At 52.5% G+C, this 18,440-nt stretch overlaps 1 protein-coding gene across 1 annotated transcript in view; it reads left to right on the top strand.

Annotated features, from left to right (window-relative positions):
• The window catches only part of LOC307088317 (unconventional myosin-VI-like), a 79,859-nt gene extending 75,307 nt beyond the window's left edge, over positions 1 to 4,552 (top strand). Inside the window, exons 32-33 of the mRNA XM_079754170.1 lie at positions 3,139 to 3,357; positions 4,352 to 4,552. Of these exons, the coding sequence (XP_079610296.1) occupies positions 3,139 to 3,357; positions 4,352 to 4,551 (419 nt within the window). The 3' untranslated portion in view covers position 4,552. The remainder of the gene's footprint in view (positions 1 to 3,138; positions 3,358 to 4,351) is intronic.
• Positions 4,553 to 18,440: the final 13,888 nt, after the last annotated feature.

Genomic DNA, 18,440 nt, shown 5'->3' on the forward strand with positions numbered 1-18,440 from the left:
CGGTGGTCTGTCGGACTGGGAATATCATTTCTGTTTCTTCTCTTTGGTGACACTGGGGAGAGGGGGAGAGGAGGGGAGAGGGGGAGAGGAGGGGGAGAGGGAAAGTAGAGCAGGGGAGAGACAGAGGGAGCGAGAGATGGAGAGAAAGGAGAGAGAGATGAAGATGGAGAGAGAGAGAGAGGGGAAGAGGATTCCCATAGCAACAGAAGACCTGTATTCAGGTGTAGAGTAGTATCGCCCAGCATCGTGTTGTATGAGAGAGAGAGAGAGAGAGAGAGAGAGAGAGAGAGAGAGAGAGAGAGAGAGAGAGAGAGAGAGAGAGAGAGAGAGAGAGAGAGAGAGAGAGAGAGAGAGAGAGAGAGAGAGAGAGAGAGAGAGAATTCAGAATTCAGGTGTAGAATAGTGTGCCACAGCACCGTTTTATCATGATGGGGGAGAGAGTGTGGTGGGATGGAGAGAGAGGGAGAGCGAGTGAGAGAGAGAGCGAGAGTGCATTCAGGTGTGGCCCAGCCTCGTGTTAATCAGAGGGAGAGATTGTTAAAGACACCAGCAGTACGCTGGCGTCATCCCCTGGATCGCTATTGGTCCTGGAATAAATAAGACTCCATTGACGCACTCGCGGACCGTAAACCATCGACTTGTTTTTCCATGATTCATTTTTTTAACCAAGCGCTCGTTGTGACCGCCGGGGCGAAGCATCGAGACATCGATCCCCCCCCGCTCTGATGTCTTCGCCTCGGCCCCGCGTCCAATCGCATCCCGCCGGGTGATCCCGCACGCCCACGCCCTGCCCCCACAGACCAGTGGCCTTCGATTCGCCAAACCGATAAAAACAAGGCCTCATGTCTTTGAAGGGACCCGCTGAGGCTTCCTGTAGGCGGCGGCCCTCGGTAAGAGAGGAGCGGTCACATCTGAAAGGTCAAAGGTGTGGACTGATGCATCCTGGGTAGAGTCAAGCTGAGCCGGTTCCTCGGGGAACGACTCGCTGGCCGACCGCTTGGTTCTCTAGTGAACATCGTTGGGTTCTCTATTGAACATCGCTGGGTTCTCTAGTGAACATCGCTGGGTTCTCTAGTGAACATTGTTGGGTTCTCTAGGGAACATCGTTGGGTTCTCTAGTGAACATCTCGGGGTTCTCTAGGTTCCCTAGGGAACACCAGTGGGTTGATCCACTGTTCCGCTCCTCTGTTCATTAGATATCAACATGACCCTCTCCTTAACTGATTAGTATTCTTGAGGGCTGGCTTCGTTCTGCGGGCTCTGTTGGTCCAGAACTGATAACCTCCTCCTCCTCCTCCTCGAGACCTGGACTCTGGTCCGCTCAGTCTCCACGTCTCTGGTCTCTGGCCCTTGACCCGGATCTTAAGCCTAATTTACATCCCCACTTCTTACAGTTTGGGCGAATGCTTCCACACGCAGCCTCTGCCTGTGACACCAACGTTAGTTCGCCCTGGCTGCGTGCTGGTTCTGAGAGAGCAGTGACCAAACCCTCCTCAATGAGCCCAGAGGTTGGGTTCTGGTTCTGTTCCTGAGAGAGCAGACTCCTAACCCTCATCACTGAACCCAGAGGTTGGGTTCTGGTTCTGTTCCTGAGAGAGCAGACTCCTAACCCTCATCACTGAACCCAGAGGTTGGCTTCTGGTTCTGTTCCTGAGAGAGCAGACTCCTAACCCTCATCACTGAACCCAGAGGTTGGGTTCTGGTTCTGATAGAGCAGTGACTTCACCCTACAGCTCCGGGCGAGTCGGACTGCAGTAGAGCTGCTGTCTCTCCTTTAAAAGGCACCGTGAGAGAGATGCACCGTGAGAGAGATGCTGTTTATTGGTGCTGATGGAGAGTGGTTGTCATGGTGATTGTTGGGTCTCTGTCGATGAACAGATGCTGGCATGCTTAGTTTTTTTTCGTTCGTTCTTTCAGGGCGAAATCGTGAAGGCAAAATAAGTAATATTGATCAGCCTTTCGGCATATTCATCTCATGTTTGTTCCTGTCCACGGAAATCACAAATCAAAACTCAGGGCTCCGGGCTGTGAACTGAACTTTGGATTCTGAAAGCAGGCGGCAAACTCTCCTTTCAGCTTCATGGCATGAAGCGTGTGACGTAGAGGCATGGCTCACCACAAACCTGTTGCTGGAGACGTAAGCTTCTACGGCCATGTCACAACGTCACAACGTCATGTCACCACAGCGTCACGATATCATGATGTCATGTCACCACGACTTCATGTTTTCATGATGTCATGATGTCCTCGACGTCTCACCCACTAACCTCCCCCACCCATTCCCTGCTGGCTCCACTTATAGAGCAACCCCACCCTCACATTCCCCCATCCCTATTCAGCCTCCCTCAGTAGACAGGTGTAGGAAGCTCCAAGACTATAGGCGCTGCCATCCCATAATACACAGCGCGCCGTGCTCTCTGTCTGGCCGGTTCCCCCCGTCACTTGGCAGAACGGTTCTCTCTAGTGACAACAAGTCTCTCTCTCTCTCTGTCTCTGTCTCTCTCTCTGTCTCTCTCTCTGTCTCTCTGTCTCTCTCTCTCTCTCTCTCTCTCTCTCTCTCTCTCTCTCTCTCTCTCTCTCTCTCTCTCTCTCTCTCTCTCTCTCTCTCTCTCTCTCTCTCTCAGTAGGGTGAACTGTGGGGGTAACTATGAGAGGTTCAACCATCAAAGGGGTTTTTTCTTTAAGCCTTTTCATCCACATGGGGATCAAAGTTCACCATGTTTTCTAATATGGGGTTTACAGGTCACCATGTTTTCCTATTGGGGTTAAAGGTCACCGTGTTTCCTAGCGTTGGGTTCTTCCATCAGGGTGCATTCTGGGGGCTAAGTTAGACGGTAAACTGGTTTTAGCTTCTCACGGTTTTCCTTTCCCTGGTTCTTCCATCGCTGGCTTTGGGCTGTAGGGAGTACAGCACCATTCCCACTACGGAGTAAAAATATATATTGTATATTTATGCATCCATACATATAAATATATCTATACGCGTGTTTGTTTTTTTAACACCTCTAACTGGGTTTTATTTCAGTTTTCAAACCGTCTCTTTCGCTGGGGGTCTCTAAGCCCCGCCTCCCACATTGGTGGGGGGCGGGGAAACCCAATGCCTCCGACTGACCCCCGTCTGGTCCAATCCCCTCACAGCCCAGGCGAACCCGGCCCCGCCCCTCCCGGTGCGGCAGCAGGAGGTGGCGATGAACCGGCAGCAGAGGTACTTCCGCATCCCGTTCATCCGGCCGGGGGACCAGTACAAAGACCCCCAGGGCAAGAAGAAGGGCTGGTGGTACGCCCACTTCGACGGGCCCTGGATCGCACGCCAGATGGAGCTGCACCCCGACAAACAGCCCATCCTGCTGGTGGCCGGTCAGTCGGGGGGGGGGGGGGGGGTGGAGGAGGGGTTGGAGGTGCATGGTGGGAATGGGGAGGGGGGAGGAGGGGTTGGAGGTGCATGGTGGGAATGGGGAGGGGGGAGGAGGGGTTGGAGGTGCATGGTGGGAATGGGGAGGGGGGAGGAGGGGTTGGAGGTGCATGGTGGGAATGGGGAGGGGGGAGGAGGGGTTGGAGGACGGGTTGGGTGGAGGAGGAGGAGGTCGGTGGAGTAGCTGGAGGAGAGGAACGGTAGAGGAGGCGGACTGGGAGGAAGAGAAGGGCAGGGATGAAGGGTATGGATGGGGACCGTCAGGTGATGGAGCACGCCCTAATGGACCAGCAGCACATCAGCTCCACCCTGCGTGTGTTCACGGTGTGTCTACATGTGGCCATGTGACCTCCGTGAGTCACATGTTGTGTGTGTGTGTGTGCACACACACACACAACATGTGACCTCCGTGAGTCACATGTTGTGTGTGTGTGTGTGTGCGCGCACACACTGGCTCTGGGCCGCTGCCTGCTGCTGTGGAGACGCTTTTACACACACACTTAGAAATATAGACAGATAGATAGATGGACAGACGTACATATAAATAGACGGATATGTATATATATATGTGTACCTTCTCACCTTGCCAACGTTTTGCTTGTTCAGCTCATCTTCATGACGTTTTGCACGTTTTTCTAACAACCTACAGTTTTGAAAGCTAGCCTGTATACGTTTAGTGTGTCACTGGTCAACCAGGCTAAGGTGCACTAGCGTGTTGCTAACCTAGCGTGTTGCTAACCTAGCCTGTCTCCTACAGCCCTCCAGGTGTACTAGCCTGTTGCTAACCTAGCGTGTTGCTAACCTAGCCTGTCGCTAACCTAGCGTGTCGCTAACCTAGCGTGTCGCTAACCTAGCGTGTCGCTAACCTAGCCTGTCGCTAACCTAGCCTGATGCTAACCTAGCGTGTCGCTAACCTAGCGTGTCCCCTCGCTCCTCCAGGGAAGGACGACATGGAGATGTGCGAGCTGAGCCTGGAGGAGACGGGGCTGACCCGGAAGCGCGGCGCGGAGATCCTGGCGCGGCAGTACGAGGAGATCTGGGAGCGCTGCGGCGGCGTGCAGTACCTCCGCAGCGCCATCGAGAGCAAGCAGGCGCGCCCCACCTACGCCACCGCCATGCTGCAGAGCCTGCTCAAGTGAGGCGGGGCTAGACGGGGGGGGGGGGGGGGCGTTGCCAAGGAGACCACAAAGGGAGAGGGGGTCGGACTGGGCGGGGGCTGAGGGATGGCGTTCCTGCTAAGGGTCATGTGGTCCACGTTGTGTCGGGCCGTGGGAGGGGGGGGATTTTGGACCGAGAACCAAGAAAACAACGACAGAGCGATTAGAGCTGATTCACGCTGAACGATCACAAACTCAGCCGTTTTTTTGTAAAGGAATTATAATTTCTCTAACGTTTCTAACGCCTTAAACAGACAGAAACGACCACCTTAAGCTCTGGTAGGACTGTTCCAATGCTGCCTCCCCAAAAAAAAAAATACAGAATGAAGATTTAGCATTTTACTTTTTAATTAAGTTTGTTTTTTTCTTTGTGCATAATTATGCAATTCCATGTACACTGAGCGTCTTACTGGTCTTAGCGGCGTCTTACTGGTGTGACTGTGTCGCCGGCCCTCTGTGATTCTGTCTCTACTTCCAACCTGCTGTTTACATGCTTGTATGTGTGTATCTGCATGCGTGTGCATGTGCGTGCGCATGTGGTTGCGTGCGTGCGTTCATGCGTGTGCGTGCATATGCATGCATGTGCGTGCGTGCGTGCGTGCGTGCGTGCGTGTAGGTCCTACAGGGCAGCCCATTGCACAAGGAGAAATCAGGTCTTGTTCGTATCGGGGAGTTCTGCATCCCTGTTAGGTTCCACCCCATCTCCCGTCGCCCGCCGCTCCGCTGTTTACTTACTGATCTAACAAAGTTTATATTTGTAACCTTTCTGTCTTCCCCGAGCGGATGTTGTTCTGGAGAATCTTACTTTGTGCTCTTTCCTGTTTGGGTTTCTTCGTCTTAATGTTGATGTGATTTAAAAACTAAAATGGGAGGGGCTACGTGACGGACGGACGACCCGCGACCCATAGACAAGAGGCTCCGCCTCCAATCCAACGCCATGATTAGGGTTTAAAATCAATTCTGTGTTTGTCTGAGATTTAAGTGTTCAGAGAAACGCACGCCAACATAATGTGGACTGTGGGGTTTATCGATGTCTCCGTTAGAGGAGGCTCGCTATGGCCGTATCGAGAACGGCTTTGTTCCTAAAACGCGTTCCACACTTCCCCACATTCTTTGACCACTTCCAAATCAATCCCTCGATTTTTCCTCATCTCCCTGTCGTCGGGGATGTGCTATTTGCTAGACGTGTGGTCTTCCTTTAACCTTGAAACCACCCAGATTGTACCGTTATGCAGACCGGCTCATGTTGCCATGTCAACAGTGGGTCCCCCAAACAGCGTGGGCAGATGTGTTGCCGGGCCTGACCTTTGTCCACTGCATCAACATCTGGGCTCACCTGAGCTTGTCCTTTACAGCAGGGAGGAGGTGGAGAGAGCGAGGCAGGAGCGACCTGACACCGGAACGTCTGTTTATTTGTGTTAGAACACTCTGAGAGCCAACGCAGTGGGAGGTACACGACAGAGGAACACACAGCAATAACCCCGGGCGACGTAGAGCTGGGCGTAGAACGTAGAGCAGGATGTAGAACAGAACGTAGTGCTGGGCGAAGAACAGAACATAGAACAGGACGCAGAGCAGAACTTTAATCGTAGAAGAGAAGGTGGAACAGGCGATGCACCCGTGCGATTCTGCGCTGAACGCGCTCCCTGTGTCGTCCCCGGGGGTCCCACTAGGGGGCGTCCCGCGTCCCGCCCGCTCTCAACAGTCGCCCTGGCCCTCGCTTGCATGACGTTCTCCTCGGGCAGAGTGACACCCGAGTGCCACAGACACGCCCCCACCTTGTGTTCCATGTTGTGCGGTCTGTCCCGGTACATGCGGTCTGTCGTGCTCCTCCACATCCATTACAATCATTCCCAGTAGCACTGCCTTTTTTCCACATGTGGGGTTTTCTAACGCTGATCTCTAACTGATGAATAAAAAACGCAATCCATCTTTCACTCTGCTCTCCGAGTCTCTTCTTTTCTTTATTAAGGAACCAAACCTGACACACACATGACTCTAGATTATAAAACAGTTCACAGTTTAACTCTAGAACATTTTGTACAACGGCTTTTGGTAGCCAACGGTTTTGTTGGCTGGGGAACAACCCTGATATTTACATAGTATTTACAGTACAGCTCTGACCTCCAGCTCTCGCTCAGCAGAGAGACTCGCTTTATCCAAGCAGAAAATATTAGACACTTTTTTATTTCCGTCTCCGTTTCAATTACTGTGAATTAGACTTCAGGTGGTTTCAGATCCAGTTTGACAGCAGACTGCTGCAGTGACGCCAAGGTTAAAGGTAAAATGTTTTTACATATGTACACATTGTATACAGGATCATTTTTCTTAGCACACTGGACAACATCAATTGTTTACCGTTTTCCCTCTGTCGTTTTTTTCTCGATACTTTTGGGGTTTTGATACAAAAAGAGCGAGCTTGATTCTACTGAGGTAACGAGCTCCTCTGCCAAAGTGTTCACACAGAGATGTTACCTCAGAACGTACACCAAAGAAAAGAGACACTGAACGCATCTCCCTAAAGACAGAACGTTAACTCTAAAGGACCATAACGTACCGATATCATCTGTCACAACGACTGAAGCGCTAGAAGCACCTGGACAACAGGTATGAGATGGATGAGATCAGTAACCAAGGTTTAGTCCTTTTAAAAACTTTACGGGCTCAACTCGTCAGCACCGGAGTGAGGCCATGTCTGCGCTAAACGTGATCTCGGGGTCTTAAACGTGATCTCGGGGTCCTAAACTTGATCCCATGGTCCTAAACGTGATCCCGGGGTCCTAAACGTGATCCCGGGGTCCTAAACGGGGTCTCAGCTCAACGCGATCAGGGGTCCTGCTGCTAGTGACCCTCCGTCAGGTGCTGCAGGATTTCCTAAGATATCAAAAGCTAAACAAACAGAGCTCAGCGCTCAGGGTCTCCAGGCGGGGGTCTCCTCCTCGTGGGGGTCCATGCGGGGGGAGAGAGGTCTTTGTCCGCGACCCCGTCCTCAGGGGGGGCCTCAGGAAGTGACTGAGAACGGGGACCGGAGCATCCTGGAGCCTTGGGGGGGTTGGCGCTACGTAATCTGTTTGTTTGAGAGAGGGTGGAGGAGAGGGATGAAGGAGAATCGGGGGAGGATAGGGGTGGAGGAGATGGGATCATTGTTGGCTGGGATTCAACTCCCCCCAAAACTGTTTTTTTGGGCGCCAAAGCCGTGTGATTGGTGGTCCTAATTGAAAGGTGTGTGTGTGTGGGGGGGGGGGTCCGTCGTACCATCAGACCTGGAAGGGAACGGGCACATCATTAAAGCCAACAGGGAATGACCTTTCTACAGTCGTATACTGCTCAGCACTGCCTCCCACGCCGTGCAGGGCGGTAAAACAATTAGCTAACGAGTTATTCTAGCAGCCAATCAGAGTAACCAACTGGAATATCTTCCTGAGTATCGGTTTCACCCGAAGGTCGTTAGGGACGATTGGAGCTCAGTGTGCGGTAAACATCGACTAAATCAAAGCCGATCAGCGCTGCGGTAGCACTGAGGAGCGCTCAGAGCTGTTTAACTTTGGGAGAACGGTGAGCGGTAAGCTGGATGTGTTCTGAGGTTCTCCGTGGTGCTCTGTTAGCGGCCTGCCGCTACGCTGAGGAGGAGAAGAACTGCCCGGTCCCTTTCTGGTCCTCAGGAGATCTTTCTCAGCACCTCACCTCTGATCTAACCTAACCTCTAACCCTAACCCTAGATTGTTAGTACTTGCACTTGGTTCTATGAACATCCTCAATGTACCGACAGCGATATATTGTTTCACTTCTTATGACAAATGTACTTTTGTACTATTGTAAGTCGCTTTGGATAAAAGCGTCTCGTAAATGCCCTAAATGTAAATGTAATCTTTAATCCGTGAGTTTATGCCTCATCGTAGCGTTCGGAAAGATGAGCTCAGGGCAGCGGACTCTAGCGCTGGGATTTTGCAGGATGATTACGTTGACATTAAGGGCATTTAGCCGTATCGACTTACAATAAGTACATTTGTCAGAAGAAAATTGATTGATTGAACCCTTAGCCACGATCCTTGACCCGGGGGTTGCCAACGTCCTGTGAAACCAAAGTGAGACGTGGTCTTCATGATCGGCCCAGACACACACGACCTCACCAGGAACCTGAGACCGTTCCAGTGTAACCCCTGACACACATCACACATGAGGGAGAGCTGCAGACTGACCCCGCTAAGCAGCACTGAAGAGTTAAAGCTCACGACTCATGACAGGAGATCTCAACATCGTGGCGCCTTCTCTATGACAGCTCAGTGCCCCACCAGGAGATACTCATGACGCCAGGTGGAGCGGTTATTGCACAGAATAGAACCCTATGTAACACACACACACACACACACACACACACAAGCACACACACACACACACACAGTGTGGTCTCCCGGCCCCCTGGGATTGTTGTTGTGTTGTTTGTGTGTTTGGGTTAGCTTCCATCCTCATTCAGATTCCACGCACACTCCTGAAATTCTGTCTCTAGGAAATCACCTTTTCCCACTTCGACTCTCTGAAGGTAAAACACTACGCCCAACGGTTACTTACTGGGAGCTGCCCAGTACAACCGCAGTCTGCTACTGGTTCTACTGGGAGCTGACCAGTACAACCACAGTCTGCTACTGGTTCTACTGGGAGCTGACCAGTACAACCACAGTCTGCTACTGGGAGCTGACCAGTACAACCACAGTCTGCTACTGGTTCTACTGGGAGCTGACCAGTACAACCACAGTCTGCTACTGGGAGCTGACCAGTACAACCACAGTCTGCTACTGGTTCTACTGGGAGCTGACCAGTACAACCACAGTCTGCTACTGGTTCTACTGGGAGCTGCCCAGTACAACCACGGTCTGCTACTGGTTCTACTGGGAGCTGCCCCAGTACAGACCCCTTGTGTATCTTATTACTTGATGGTTTCTACGTTGAGTCTTGGTCCTCCAGAGGATCCATGGGGTCCCTGAAGCCCTCTCACCTGGGGCTCTGAGGGTCCAGGCTCCTGTCCTCCTACCCAGTCACTGCGCTGAGTGCACGGCCTCCAACCTCCCTCCTGGAAGAGAGAGAACCAGAGTCAGACGACCGCAACGATAGATATGGTTAGGAGAGAAACCTGCTCCAGAGCAGACCTGCTCAGAACCGCTCCTCAGATGGAGCAGTGGGAGAAGAACCAACTTAAAGAACCACTCCTCCAGTAGGGAGCAGAACCAACATAAAGAACCGCTCCTCAGGGAGAAATGGCAGCAGAACCGACATAGAGAACCGCTCCTCAGTGGTGGGAGCATACCCAGCGACACCTCACCTCTGCTCACCAGGAAACCATTAGGATGAGGGTTAGGATCCAAAAAGAGCGACTGGTAAATCTGAGGTCGCGGCAGGGATCGAACGACCGCGAGGAGCGCAAAGAAACGAGCAGCAGAGCAGAACAGGACGCGTTCCTTGCGTTCTGCTGTGGCTCACGTCGCTTCATGCAGCATTAACAACACCGCTGATGAATTGTAAATGTCAGCGGTGAGGCGACAGGCCGTGATAAATGTTGGATGAAGGCCATGCAGATCTAATGCAGTGAAGGAAAAGGTCTCAATACTGCGTGTTCCCTGCATTATGGATCCTCCCAGCCGGCCCTCTCAGACTGAAGGGAGGACGATGTAAAGCTGTTCTACAGACTGAAAGAAAGTCAGTCTTCTTCTTCTCATCATGTGGTCTGACCGTTTGCTCAGGCTCAGGTCCTGAGTATTCTAAAGGGTCACTTTGCTTCCGGGCAGCGTGTCTAAGTGTTAATGGGAATCAAACCATTAAACACTCTGCCCCTGGACAAGCATTGGAGCCCGTTCAGAGGGAACACCAACGCGCGTGAACTGGTTTCAGAGCGGTTTCGGCTTGGTTTGACCCAGGCAGTTTTTTCTTTGTGGCTCGGTGCTGCGGCCCCCGTTTCCTTGCTCTGATTGGTTGAAGGGCTGTCCAATTACTTCCAGAGGCGTTGTGGTCTGCGCCCGGTGCTAACGCCCCTCGGAGGGCATAAACGAGCAGAGAGGTTCGAGACTAATTAGCAGTTTGCAATTAGTTTGGGGTTGCCAGGCTAGATAACCCTGCTCCCATGTTTTAGATGTGACCTTTAGACGATCAATCATTCCAGAGATAAGATGTGAGAACAGGTGGTGATTTTCTATCAGATGAACATCCTCCTCTCTCCGTGAACATCATAGAGGAGCCGTGGCTGAATCGAGACTGGATCTAAAAACCATCCATAACTTATACGGCGTTCCACCTATCAGATTTGTCCGTCGCGTTGCCATGACGTTACCATGGTGCCGGTCGTAATAAGCTGAGCGGAGGCTGAGTCGAGATCCTTCAGAAATGGCATTCAGCCACGTGACCCACTTCCAACGCTCACCTGTTGCTCAGGAGATACGAACACAGACGGCTGTTAGAGCGTGGCGGTCTCAAACGCTGAGCCTCACTGCCAGACCAGACATATTGATTCCTCACAAAATGTCAGCCGGGCAGGAAGTCACTCTGTGGGTTCGCTGGTTTGGAATCAACAACAGTGAATAAGCAGTTGTCTATGTAAAGGAGCGTGGCTGTGGAAATAGATTTTTCCTCGTGTCCTTAGAGATAATCATCTCATTGACGTTCCAGACATGAATGTCCTCAAGTTTAGTGTTTTCCTGGGATGTCCCACAGAGCTTCCAGCTCCGGTCGTTGTGCCGGGATGGAGGTGAGGGAACTGTGATCCAGTAGTAAATGTTTCTGTGCCAAGAGGAACCAGAGGCGTTTGTCCAGCAACAGGAATGATGTCTCAGTCCCAGCGATGACAAAGCCTCTTTACAGGCTTTAATCACCCAACCTCGTTAAACCAATATGGATTTATGATGATGAATAAGTATAAAGTTCCTCATTCATTTTAAAAGTACAACTGCACAAAAGACGTTTCCGCATATCAATTCCCAAATAATCTGTTAACTCGGTGCGTGAATAAACGAAACCACACGACGCACCTCGACTTCATCTGCCTACGAGGACGACAGCCGTTTTCATTATTGCATCAAATTAACGAGCAGCCAAATGCTCGTTTGTAATTAACTGAGTTGACACGGTGCAGGTCTCGGGAATATCCTAATTATTCATCACAAGGCCGAGGGGTTAGGGGCTGCCTTCCTCCCGGTCGGTGGCGCGTTGGAGCGTCGTCGGGAAGGAGACGCGCGTGGAGATCTCCAGAGACACGAGCACCACGTCAGGACAGAGGAGTCAGCGAGCTGGGGGTTGGCGTAGCACGGAACCCCCTGCTGGGGGGCCCCGCTGAGAATGCCAGGACCTGACGGAGAACGCCAGGACCTGACGGAGAACGACAGGAACGCCAGGACCAGACGGAGAACGACAGGAACGCCAGGACCAGACGGAGAACACCAGGAACAACCGGACCTGACGGAGAACATCTCTGAGAACAACCGGACCTGACGGAAAATGCCAGGAATGCCAGGACCTGACGGAGATTGCCAGGAACGCCAGGACCTGACTGAGAACACCAGGAACAACCGGACCTGATGGAGAACGTCTCTGAGAACAACCGGACCTGACGGAGAACGCCAGGAATGCCAGGACCTGACGGAGAACACCAGGAACAACCGGACTGACGGAGAACGTCTCTGAGAACAACCGGACCTGACGGAGAACACCAGGAACGCCAGGACCTGACGGAGAACGCCAGGAACGCCAGGACAAGAGGGAGAACACCAGTAACAACCGGACCTGACGGAGAACGTCTCTAAGAACAACCGGACCTGACAGAGGACGCCAGGAACACCAGGACCTGACGGAGAACGTCTCTGAGAACAACCGGACCTGACGGAGAACGCCAGGAACGCCAGGACCTGACGGAGAACGTCTCTGAGAACAACCGGACCTGACAGAGAACGCCAGGAACGCCAGGACCTGATGGAGAACGTCTCTGAGAACAACCGGACCTGACGGAGAACGCCAGGACCTGACGGAAAATGGCCCTGAGAACAACCGGACCTGACGGAGAACGCCAGGAACGCCAGGACCTGACGGAGAACGTCTCTGAGAACAACCGGACCTGACAGAGAACGCCAGGAACGCCAGGACCTGATGGAGAACGTCTCTGAGAACACCAGAACCTGACGGAAAACGCCAGCGCCCCATCACCGAGCATGACGCAGCCCCCCAGCTAGCACAGGAAGCGGACCACTTCCTGTTTCCTGTACTCTGGTCTACTGCTGTGGTTTCTGATGCTGTGACTTCTAGGCAGACAGGCAGTCAGACAGACAGACGGGTATACAGACAGACAGACAGACTCACCTGCACACCGCTCCCTGTCCTGGTATGACCTCACAAAGGCTCCCCGCGGGGCAGCGATCCGATTGGACGAGACACACGCTCTGGCAGGGCAGGCCGTCCAATGAGACGTAGCCGGGCTGACACACACACTCCGCCTCCCCGCCCGGCCGCCGCACCGCGCAGCGCGACAGCCTATCACAGGCCAGGAACTTACAGGGGTCCGCCTGGTCCGCTGGGGGAGAGGGGGAGAGGCATGCAACATTGGTATCACAAAATACTTTCTCCCTCTCCCTTTCCCTCTCTCTCTCTCTCTCTCTCTCTCTCTCTCTCTCTCTCTCTCTCTCTCTCTCTCTCTCTCTCTCTCTCTCTCTCTCTCTCTCTCTCTCTCTCTCTCTCTCTCTCTCTCTCTCAGTGCCGGTGCTGAAGGAGTGAGACATTAATGAGGTCTCAGCTTGTCTGCGTGGGGGGCGCTGCGTCGCCTGAGGGCCCAACATCAGGGGCCCTTGGGGAAACGAGTGTCTGAGGGCCAGGTGGGACCGAACCGGGGCCCTACATCAGCAAGGAGCCAGCGCTGTCTGGAGGTATACCTGTCTGTCACACCACAGACAAACACACGTCGGTGTGTGTGAGTGAGTCTTTGGGTGTGTGAGTGAAGTTATGAGAGGGGGAGTGGGTGTGTGTGTGCGTCTGTGTGTGTGTGAGAGTGAGTGTGTGTGTGCGTCTGTGTGTGTGTGAGCTTGTGTGCGAGTGATGTTATGAGAGTATGGCTGTGCTTGTGTGTGTGTGACTTCTTGCTTCCACCTCTGTGCAGTAAAACAATCTTCCGCAGGCACTCATTAATTAGCAGCCGCTAATGAGCAGTAATGGGTAAGTAACCAGCAGGAGGGGATGAACCTCCTTCTCATCAGCTGCTCTTAATTAAAGGGGCGTGGCAGCCTGCCCTGATTGGGGGGTGAGGCGGTCTTGGGTCGGACTCTTAACGAGCACAGCGGAACAGGCAGGCCTCACAGGGTGCCCCGCCCCCAGCTTCACCCTAACGACCTGTCTCCTAATTGAAACAGTTCAGGGTGCCCTAAGGGAGCTTGTATGTTTCCTTTGTGATGGTCGGCAGCGATCAGTGAGTGAACTGCTCGGAGAGATAATCTGTCTCTAGCCAACCGGTCTGCCGTCATCCCTCAGACGCTCTGGGGAGAACGTCTGACAGGTGACCTACAGTACCAGAAACACCTGGTTCTACCTGGTTCTAGTGCTCTAGGTCCAAGGGTCTAACTGGTTCTAGGGTTTTGGTTCTAGGCACCTGGTTCTAGGCTCCTCCCTGGATCTAAGGTTCTGGTTCTAGGGTGCTGAATCCAGTGCTCTGGTTCTAGGCTCCTACCTGGATCTATGGTTCTGGTTCTAGGGTGCTGAAGCTTGTGCTCTGGTTCTAGGCTCCTACCTGGTTCTAGTGCTCTGGTTCTAGGCTCCTACCTGGTTCTAGTGCTCTGGTTCTAGGCTCCTACCTGGTTCTAGTGATCTGGTTCTAGGCTGCTATGTGGTTCTAGTGCTCTGGTTCTAGGCTGCTACCTGGTTCTAGTGCTCTGGTTCTAGGCTGCTAGCTGGTGCCAGTGCTCTGGTTCTAGGCTGCTACCTGGTTCCACGTCCAGCGAGTGGCTGTCGATGTGGAAGTGGAGGTGGTTCTCGGAGGAGCAGAACTCCTCCAGGAGGCAGGTCACGGCCTCGGTGATGTTGTAGGGCACGGAGCGCCGGAACTTCATCCGGCTGTTCACCACCACACTGCCCTTCCGGAAGTTTAGGATCTCCAGCTGCCGGAAGCCCGTCAGGTTGGACTGCAGGTAGGGGAGGAGCTGGGTGGAGAGGGTGGGAGTGGAGGGGATGTTAGAGGTTAGGGGATGGGTCATGCTCCATGAGTTAGAACAACCCTCTCTTCTCTCCTCTGCCTCCTCCCAACTCTCACTCCTCCACTCCTCTTCCTCTCCCTCCCCCTCTCTCCCTCCCTATTCCTCCCACTACCTCAGTACTCCTCTAGTTACTACCCACTGGTTAGTACACTGGTTAGTACTCTAGTTAGTACACTGGTTAGTACTCTAGTTAGTACACTGGTAAGTACTCTGGTTAGTACACTGGTTACCTAGTTAGTGCTCTAGTTGGTACTCTAGTAAGTAATCTAGACAGTGCTCTAGTTAGTACTCTAGTAAGTAATCTAGACAGTGCTCTAGTTAGTGCTCTAGTTAGTAATCCAGACAGTGCTCTAGTTAGTGCTCTAGTTAGTACACTGGGTAGCTAGTTAGTGCTCTAGTTAGTACTCTAGTTAGTAATCCAGACAGTGCTCTAGTTAGTGCTCTAGTTAGTAATCCAGACAGTGCTCTAGTTAGTGCTCTAGTTAGTGCTCTAGTTAGTTATCCAGACAGTGCTCTAGTTAGTGCTCTAGTTAGTGCTTTAGTTAGTGCTCACCATGTCCATGAAGCTGTTCTCCAGGGAGCGGTACTCTGAAGACGTCTTGTTGAAGAGGTCCTCAGAGAACTTCATGTTGGTGACCCGCATGCTGAAGAACACCACCAGTTCCCGGCCCTGGCTGGCTGTGGTCATGGTGGGCGTGGTCAGGTATCTCTGCGTGGGCGGAGCCAGCGTGGTGCTGGAATCCAGGAACCCCAAGCCACTCCCCTCACTCTGCGGGTCAGCTGACTCGGGGCTCAGCGCGTCCGATTGGTCGAGCTCAACCGGCAGATCTTTCACATCGTCTGACACGCCTTCCATCTCGACGGCCGGCGGGCTGTCGGGGCCTCCACCCCCCAGGTCCTCCACCCTCTCCTCCATGATGACCACAGCAGGCTCCGTCACCTCCACCTCCACCTCCTCCTCCGAGTCTGAGGCTGACGTAGGAACCGCCTCTGCGTCCTTCATCACCTCCACATCCTCCTCCGAGTCTGACGTAGGCGCCGCCTCCGCCTCCTTCATCTCCTCCTCCACCTCCTCCTCCACCTCCTCTGAGGCTGACGTAGGCCACGCCTCCGCCCCAGATACACCTGGGGGGCCCGCAGTGGGAAGCTCTGGTTCTGTTTCAGAAGGTTCCGGAGCGGCGGGGAGGGAGTCCGGGATGGGTTCAGCCGTCACACCACTCTGTTCTTCTGAGGGCGTTTGGTCCGTCTCTCTAGGTGAGCCATCTTCAGCTCCATCTCCCCCGGTCTCTGAGGAGCCTGCAGACACCGCTGTCTCCCCTTTGAAACATGAGGGGGAAAAGAAAGTGCTTTTTATATTTTACCGTCAGAAAAGATGGAATAAAGATTAGGAAATGCATCTCCTGTCTGACTCCCAGCTGGTACCCCCACCCACAGGGCAGTCCTGGGTCCCTGTGCTGATGATACCCTACTGCACCACAGCTCCCAGTGGAACCACTACAGACTCAGTGTCTCACTTCACATGTTCTTCTTTGTTAGACTGCTAAAGGCATCTCTTGCCGCATCGGTCTGTAGAATCATTGTGCCTGTCAACCACCTGTCATCATGCGTGGGGTTACCAGAGGGTTATCCTGGTGCCACGGGGGTGTGAATGTACTCTACTCAATGGCGGGCAAACAGAGAGGGAGAAGACCTTTGTTTGGGTTTCTCTTCAAAACCCCACTCTTTCTCCTAATAACTCTGGAATCTTATCATGGTTGATGCATTTAATTGTTCTTTTGGTGTTAATAAGTAAACAGTACCAGTTATACCTGGTTCTAAGGATCTGGTGATTGGGTTCTGGTTCTGAGGTTCTACCTGGTTCTATGGTTCTACCTGGTTCTAGGGATTGGTTTCTCAGGTTCTAGGGTTCTACCTGGTTCTAGTGTTCCGGTTCTATGGTTCTGGTGATTGGGTTCTTGTTCTGAGGTTCTAAGGTTCTACAGTAATGGTGATTGGGTTCTGGTTCTACGTGGTTCTATGGTTCTGGTCATTGGGTTCTCAGGTTCTACTGTCCTTGTTGTAGAGCACTACAAACTGAATGTTTCACAGAACATATGCTTGTCCCAGACGCCTTGATGAGGGCTGGTTTTGACTTCCTGTGTGCCACTCGACGCTTCGCCTCGCCTCGCATGCACGTCTGACAGCCAATCACAACAGCCCATCAATTTCAGTATTCTGAACACCGCTGCTTGACACCTAATTAACCTCCCGTTTGGAGGTGACGCTGTCTTCATTGTTGACAACCCTGGTAGTAATCGCCTCACACCCGTCCAGATCTGTGACTTATTGTCCGCTTCCCCGCTGCAGATCAATCAAGGCTAGCAGCCATTCATCTCCTCCATCACCTCCCCTAGAGGTCAAGAGGACGTCCCGCAGCTGAAAGCGCTTTGTGAGAACTCAGATAAGCTCACGAAAGCGTTGAGGTCGGCGTCTGTCAAGAGCGGCCGGCTCCACCATTAGATATGACCCGATTCATCAAGTACCTTGAGTTGTCAGTTTTTCTATTCATCTATGGGCGGCTAGATTTCTGTTAAGAGTACTTCATGCATAATGGTTAAATCCAGTGTATTATGGTCAGAGACATTTGATGCGTCATGAGCTCAATGCTCTGCCCCTTTTTACTTATCTGAATATCTCTCTGGTTCCTGTCCCTCATTGAATGTATGTGAGCTTCTCTCTCTATCTACCGTTTCAAAAGGTTTTTGGGTTCAAGTTATTAAGCAAGAAATTAAAAGTTTCAGATGTTGTGTAATTAACGACAACGCACACTTTCCCCTCTCCTGTGCTGCATCGCTAAGAATAGCCTCATCAGCATCCCAGGGGGGTGAACGTAATTATCTCCAATTCCAGAGCATAACTTCATTAAGACCGCCTATAGCTGTTCATTGCATTTCTATTTCAGTGACCAAAAAAACGCATCTTTGAAGAGTGAGCCCTTCCTATATTTCAGTTTCCTGGTTTCAAACACGTTCTGCCATCTGTTGTCTTACCTGTTCCACCTGCCATTTGCTCCGACTCAATGCCTGTTTCTGATTGGCTGACTTCTTCCCCCTCCTCAACACTGGGGTCGACGCCCCGGTCAGCATAGATGTCATCAATGATTGGATAGTTGTATCTGTCCGTAGTTGTTGGAAGGCTATCCCCCCTGGAGGGTTGGTTGTAGTCAGAGGGCTGAAGGAAGTTGGAATCGTCCACCACCTCAACAGCATGTCCTACAAAGTAAAAGTCCTCCTCGTCCTCGAAGCGGTCCAGGATTTTGATGGTTTGCGCGGTTGGTTCAGTCGTGTCCGCTGCTTCGGCTTTTGGTTCTAGAACCTCCACAGCCTCCTCCACTCCTGCAGGGTCTGGTGTTTCTGGTTTAGGGTCCACAACGCCAGCTCCCAGTGGATCGGGTTCTACCTGTGAAACCTCCTCCTCGATGACAGCCACCCCCTCAGGCGTTTTGTCTGGCTCCGGGTCCACCACTTCCTCAGACTCTTCTTCATGTGTTTCTGCCGGTGCAGACAGGTCCATCCCTGGGTCTGGCTGTGCGTCAGGCTCCAGGAGGTTTGCAGACTCGTCCTCAGGTGCAGCGGGTTTAGAAACATCATCCTCCGGTTCCAAAACCTCTACTACACTGAA

This window comes from Pollachius pollachius (assembly GCF_949987615.1).
Source record: "Pollachius pollachius genome assembly, chromosome: 16".
Lineage (NCBI taxonomy): Eukaryota > Metazoa > Chordata > Actinopteri > Gadiformes > Gadidae > Pollachius > Pollachius pollachius.